The 6,943-nt window shown below is 49.1% G+C and overlaps 1 protein-coding gene across 1 annotated transcript in view; it reads left to right on the top strand.

Annotated features, from left to right (window-relative positions):
• The first annotated feature begins 629 nt into the window (after positions 1–629).
• Positions 630–6,943, top strand: part of CACNA1C (calcium voltage-gated channel subunit alpha1 C) — a 408,531-nt gene continuing 402,217 nt past the window's right edge. The window contains exon 1 of the mRNA XM_054281854.1: positions 630–1,355. Within this exon, the coding sequence (XP_054137829.1) occupies positions 1,307–1,355 (49 nt within the window). The 5' untranslated portion in view covers positions 630–1,306. The remainder of the gene's footprint in view (positions 1,356–6,943) is intronic.

Below are 6,943 nucleotides of genomic sequence, written 5' to 3'. Positions count from 1 at the left end.
TTGGTATTCCAGGTGTTCACCTCTGTGCGTGTCAGTGGTTCAGTTCTTTGGGTTGTGGCAGTTTCTGCAGTGGTTCTGAGGAGTGTTTTGGGACTCTGCATCTCTTGTTTAACATGGCAGCTCGGAGAGTCCAGATAGGTTTAACATGTGCTGCATTCAGTTCGCATTTCATTTTAGAGGAGTCGGTTTCTCTCTCTGCGGAGGCTTCAATTACAGAGGGCCAAATGACGGGCGTAATTAAGCCAAGTGGTGGGATACCAGCGGAGCACTCCGGCGTTTCCACCAAGGATTTCGCAAATCCTAGCTTGATTAATCTCTTTAAACATCTGTGCGTCCTCCGCTCTGTGCGGCTCGCCCCTGGCTCCCTCTCCCTTCCTCCGCCTGCCGTGCCCGCCCGCGGGGGCTCCCGCTCGGCTCCCGCACACCCATCCAGCGGCTCCGCGCTCCTTGGGATGCGGCTCGCACCCCCGTTCTCGCACTCCCGTTCCGCGGCGGCCCCGCGGGGCAGCGCCCGCAGCGCGGCTCGGAGCGGGGCCGGGGCCGCTCCCCGCCCGGTGCCCGCTCCCCCAGGCAGCCGCCGGCTCCAGCTCGCCTCCTTGACGTCATGTCTGTGCCGAGGCTCCGGCAGGCGCAGTGGAGGCAGCAGGCAGCGTGTTAAACTTTCGCAGCGAGTCCGGCGTTCTCGCAGCGCCGTGCGAGAGCGGGGAGCTGCGTGCAGCCGCAGCTGGAACATCTGGAAGCGTTCAGGGTGTCTGTCTGTCTGTCGGCGAGAGGCAGAGAGCGGGCGGCGAGCGCGCTGTGAGGGAGGGGAGGGAGTGAGGGGCTGGGACTGTGCTCTCTTCCTCTGCAGAAACAGCTCCCTGCCAACACAACGCGCTCAGAATGGCTTTGAAGAGGAGGAGCAGCGGCGTTTGAACATCTCCCCCCCTTTTTTTTTTGCCTCGTCCTCCTGTTGTTAATCTTATAGTTGGTGGATTTTAAAAAGACATTTAACCCTCAGAGGTTTGTCCTGGATGCTTTTGCTTTTTTTCCTTTCCCCCCCACCCCTCCTCTCGTTTCCCCCCTTCCTGTTCTTTTTTATGGTTTAACAGCCAGAGGTGCTGTGCTAAATTCTTGGAAGGGGCCCGGATGTACTGAGGATGCATTGCAATCTCACTAAAGGAGGCAGTAGTGGAAAGGATCAGTTTTTGGTGTTTGATGCAATAATGGGAATCAGGTAATAATAAAAGGAGAAATTCTGCAGCTCCATTCTTCCTTGAATTTTACCAAGCCGATTTTCGGAGGGATTATTCTGGACTCGTTTTAAATGGTCAATGAAAACAAGAGGATGTACATTCCAGAAGAAAACCATCAAGGTAAGCCTGAGATTTACCTCCGAGGACCTAGCAACCGTTCCCTCCCCTGCCCTTTGTCCCTTCTCGCCCGGCTCGGCTCGGCTCCGCCGCCGCCACGGGCAGAGGACAGCCTGTGACACCGGGCTCCATTGGGAGCGCTCGGCTCCCCTCGGCCGGGCGTGCTCCGGGGGGACCCCGCAGCCCCTCACAGAGCTGCTGTTCCTTAGCACAGCCCGGGCACAGAAAAGTTGCTTTGAGTGGCCGTGTCGGGCTCGGGGCTCGGAGGGGCTGCGGGCCGGGGCTCGGCCGCTCCTCCGTGTCCAGCGAGGATTGATTCGCAGGGCCGCCGCAGTTCGGGGATCTTGCCCAGTTAACCTCCTCCCGGTGCCCCTGAGCTCCGTCTGGGAACGGCTTCCCAAGGCACCGGGAGAGGAGCCCTTCCCTTCTCTTACGCTATTCCCAATCTCTCACACGAAAGGGGAGGGGAAGGCAGAATTATCTGTTTACACACATGTGCACCATACGTGCGCTCATGCCGAGAGAACCAGGGACACCGGGGGTGCCCGTATTGAAATGAAAGTTGGGTTTTACTCGGGGCGCTGATTTCTCGCCCGGCTCCTCGCAGGATCGCCTGCATCATGGACACCAAGCCGTGTGCTGTTGCTCCTCGGCGTTTAGCAAATGTCCCCCGCTATTCCCTGTAGTAAAACTTTGTTTGTCCAAACTCCAGAAGCCTTCCCCCCCGCCCCCGCCCAACCCCGATGTGCCGTTCCTGAAGTTATTTTTATCCCGTTACCTGCATGGTGTCACCCCCTCCCCTCCTTCCCTCCCTCCCTTCCCTCCATCCCTGGCTGCACACACATTCACACACACACACACACGTCGGTGTTGCAGAGCAGGCAGAGCCATTTCCTCCCCATGGGCGAGCGAAGAGCAGCGCGGCTCCCGGGGTGCCTCTGTCCCCACCTCAGAACCCCCAGCCCCGGCCAACTTGTCCCTAATCGCCCCCTCTGCTTCCCCAGGGCGGCCACAACTTCCCGGCCGCGTTTGTCATCGGGCATCCAACACCTGCTCCGGGGCCGAGCCTGCCCCGCAGGTACCCCCGAACACCTGGGAGGGGCAGCAGCGCTGTGGCAGCCCTCCATGGTAGAAGGGTAGTGGGGTTTAGAGGTAACACCACCCTCCTTATGATTAAACGCAGATTAAAAGGCAAAAAACCAGCCAGCACCCGCAGCCCTAAGCACTCCATCGAAATGAGGTGGGAGGGGAAAGGAAGCAGCCCCTGATCCGGAGTGCTCCTTGCAAGTGGGAGCCGGTCTGCAGCACATGCATCCAGCAGGCATAATTGGGCTGCTCTTCCTGGTCCAGCGCTGATAAAGTGGATGAAGAGCTCAGCCTCCATAGCAATATGCCAACGCTATGGCAACCTAAATCCAGCTCCCTCCTTATCAGCTGCAGTGATTATATAATTGGAGGAACAGTTTTGCATCTGTCTCTTGATGCGGGTTGCCATTACTCCCAGGTGAAAGAGCGACTTGTAAAGCAAACAGAAAAGCAGCCAGGTGGAAGAGGTTTCTGTTCCCTGGTAGTGCTAGGGGTTGTCATTTATTTACAATCTATTTTTATTTTATGCAAACAGCACCTGAAAGGTTAAATTGATCAGTAGTCAAGAAAACCTGGTGGTGAGGAGATGGGAGCAAACCAATCACGAGGTGGAATGGAGCCATTAAAGCAGCCACAGATTTGCAGTTGCAAGGTAGTGATGGGAGGGGGGTGGAAGATGAAGCCAGCTCTGGGCTCCTGGTCTGCTCCTCTCTTCTGACATGCAAGGCTGATTTAGATCAGTCCTTGCTCTTGTGCTGGCAGCAAGGTTTATGTTCCAGGTTCTTGGTGGTGCAAGGTGGATTTTGATGTCTGTTCTTGAGGTGTGACTGATGTGAGCAGGCCTCTGCTGGCAGCTGCTGCCTGATATCAGGTCTGATATCAGCTAGCCCACCTGAGCTCACACTCAGCTACCTGGGCAGCTGCTCCAACAGGGCTCACTCAAGGTAAATAAATAAATAAAATGTTGGGAGGCCATTAGTTACATTATGAGGGCTGTGGTGGAGAGGAATTGTGTTTGAAAGGGCTTTGCTGGCTTCTTATCTGCCAGTTTGGGTAGGTTTGTAATAATACTTGTTTTACACTTCTGGATGTGGCTAGGTATCCTGAAAATCTTTGGCCTACAGTAAGAATTTCCTGGGTTTTTTTGGATGCTAAGCCTGCTGTGCTTTCATTACAGCCTCCCACTGCACAAAGGCAAGTGAATAGTACGTTATTTGTTGATGCTGAGACACAATGCTCATTTTTTTCGCTACACAATGGAGTATATATTTTTTTAATAGCAATTATTCCTTGATACAGCTTATGTTTGTCTAGAAAATGACAAAACCCCACCCAAGAAGCGCCAGCAAAAGCTTCCAAAACTCACTACATCACATCCGACGCACACGTGGGACTGGGTGGAATCTTTGACGGGCATCTTTAGCGTGTTCCCTCTTAACGCTGTTGAAAACTTGGTCCTTTGAAACGAGACAGAAAACGGGTGTGCAAACCCACGTGTTGCAGCCCCTGTAGGGAGGGAGGGAGCGGAACGGGGTGGCCGGAGCTGCTCGGAGCCGCGTTAAATTCGCCTCTCGCTGCCACCTGCGCTGTGCAGGGGCGGCAGGGAAGGAGCCCAGGGCTCCGCGGAGGTTTTGCCGAGGTTTTGCTGAGGTTTTCAGCCCCACGGAGGGGAGGGAGGGCAGCGGGGTCCCGCAGCCTCTCCCGGAAGGTGGCACTGCAGGGCTGCACAGCCCGGGATGCTGCGGCCAGCCCCGCTCTCCGTCGCTGCCTATCCCGGGATAAAATTCATCGGCGCTGAAAAGCCCCCGCTAGGTCATTTGTTCCGTGCTGTGATGATCCTCTGAGTGAAAAGCCATTTTTGCTGAACTACCCTGCCTTCAATTTCGGGTAATGCCTTTGGGCTTTGTCCTTATTGCATATTTTGAAGAGGTTTCTACCTGCTGCTTGTAGAAAGAGAACCCCCTCAGGTATTTGTCAACCATAATTAGGTCTTCTTGCAACCTCCTTTCCTAACCTGCACATACCCTGTTCTTGAAATGTTTCCCTGTAAGACACTCTTTTCATAGTCCTTGTATCTCCTGTATCTGTTAAATTAAGAACTAATTAGTATACCCTTTATTTCTCAAAAGCCTATTGATAGCGAGAGGGTCAAGCCACCAGCGTAGTCCCTGATGCATTTTCTGACCTGAAATGAGGGTCAAACCCACAAATATTCCTCTTAACTTTGCAGGTATAAATAGAGATGATTGTGTACACACTTCACAGCTGATTTCAGTCGGAGAGCTGAAATCTGTCTCATGCTGTGCTGCAAAGCAAAACCATTGGCTATAGGCACTAGAATTTATTGGATGTTTGCTTTAATTTTCTGCTCTATTTTCAGAATATCAATTTTGTTTCCCGTTTGTTTTTGGGGCAATGCTTTCACGTGTAGGAGAAGCCACGTTCTTTCCATGGTGACAAAGTGACCATATTAGCAGAGTTTGTCATAATTTTTGAGTATTTTCTCTTGTCCTCTTGCTTTGCTGTAAGGCTTGGTCAGAGTAGGCATTAGTCATGGGGCATAAAGAATATATCTATCTAGTCTGAAACAGCTTATCTTCAGGATTTTTGGAGAAAGAGTCTGAATCACTGTTTAGAGATGCAGCACTAGAATTCCAGCCTCCCCTGATTTAACAATAAACATTTGTATTTATGAGGTATTATCTTCTGCCTCAAAGTACTTGGAACTTTTGATTGGTGTGAAGCATTTAATTCAATATAATATGAAATAGCAGTGTAATATAAAAGTATTTAACACGGTGTTAAGTAACAGCACTTAAACATTCTGCATTATACAGTGCACTGCATTTATTTGTGAAAGTTGCCAGTAGAGCCTCCAGAAAGGTATTTAAGTGCTTTCAAGCATTAAATATCCTTAAAAGGAGTATTTAAGTGTCCTGCAAAAGGCATGGAATTTAGAGTGTATGCTTTTGAAGGTTTTCTTTGACATGATCTCCAGCCACAGAGACCAGTTTTGGTTAGGTCATCATCAGTTCCTGCTGAGGGGATCACCCTGGCGTTTGTGCTGCTGTCCTGAGCACTTACCTGGTGTGCTCTCTGCAGCCAAGGCCCCTTTATGGAACCCCCTTTTTGCTTGCATCTCTAATGTGTTTTTGGGGTTATATCTGGGTAATTCACTATAGCAGACATGACACAGCCTTGCCATGTGGAGCTAATTTATCCCACTGAGATACTTGCTTTGAATTCTTTGTCCTCATCTTTTTGTTTTGTTTCCTCCAAACACTTCAGAGAACGTGCTCTGTGACTGCAGTGCTGCCATATGTACTCAGTTTTGGCTTGTTTTCTTCCAGTTTTGTGGAAAATGATTCTGCATCCATGCTTAAAATAGGCTTTACCTGAATGGCAGTCACTCTTAAATTTACTTCTTGTGTGTGTGAGTTTTCATTGTGGCCATCAACTTGCTGAGAAGTATCTTGTCGTCTTGTTTAACCCTTTCTGGGAAATAATGAAAGGAACAGAGTCGTTCAAGTTCAGCAACAGCAAATAAATAAAAGAGCTCCTCTGAGCAAGTGTTCTCTAAATTTATTGACTATCAACCAGCATAACAGATGTGACTGTGTGCAGTAAAATTCTCTCTTAAATTATTGAACACAACAAATCAGATCAACACCAAAGAAAGCTTTTACCAGTGGCAGATATATGATTTACAAAACATAATGTTATTAAATGGTTCAGTTGCCTATCTTTTTTTTAAAGACTGTATACAAACCCAGTATATTTTTTGTCAGTCATTTGTCTGAAACACTGGTTTTATTTGGATAGTGGAGATGATAGGAATTTGAGAGCAAGTGTGTTCATTAAAATGTTTATTACTGGATTTCAGCATCATTAATTTTAAAAAGAGAAAATGCTATTAAGGGTTCAGACATGTTGGTGGGTGGCCACTGAACGCTCTTCCTGATAGTTCATCCATTACCTAACATAGAATTGGCATTTCTTCTTAGTAATATTACCAATGAAAGTTAAAAAAAATTATAATTTTTAGAAATTTTCTGATTTATTGGAGTAAAAGCATTACTGTGCACTTAAGCTATGTCAGGTTTTCTTTTTTTTTAGTCTTTCTTTTTTTTTAATGAGAGAGGAAGTCTTGAGTGCAGAGAGGGCAGTGATGGGTTCATGGTGCTCCTGCCAGAGAGCAGGTGTGGGTTCAGGTGCTGGATTTGTCCTGTTGGGATCTCTGATATCCAGTAGTAAGGTTTTATGATCATGGAGGCAACGGTTGCTATTGCAGAGCTGTTGTGAAATACATCAGGGTGCAGTTGATAATACGTATAAACCTTTTTCTGAATGAAAAGGAAGAATTCTGGAAGAATTTCTGTCAGTTTCTGTGGATTTCTCATAATCATGAGAGTGGAAAGGACTTCTTTAAGAACTGGTGATGGTTTCAGGATAGGCCTATTCCAGCTGGAAGAGTCACAGGTGTCTCTGTACCATGTGTAGAGATT

The sequence above is a fragment of the Melozone crissalis genome, unplaced genomic scaffold (assembly GCF_028551555.1).
Source record: "Melozone crissalis strain CALT ecotype California unplaced genomic scaffold, PUWL_Pcris_2 ptg000033l_1, whole genome shotgun sequence".
Lineage (NCBI taxonomy): Eukaryota > Metazoa > Chordata > Aves > Passeriformes > Passerellidae > Melozone > Melozone crissalis.
The sequence above is the reverse complement of the archived record's forward strand: the minus strand, read 5'-3'. Positions and strand labels throughout refer to the sequence as shown.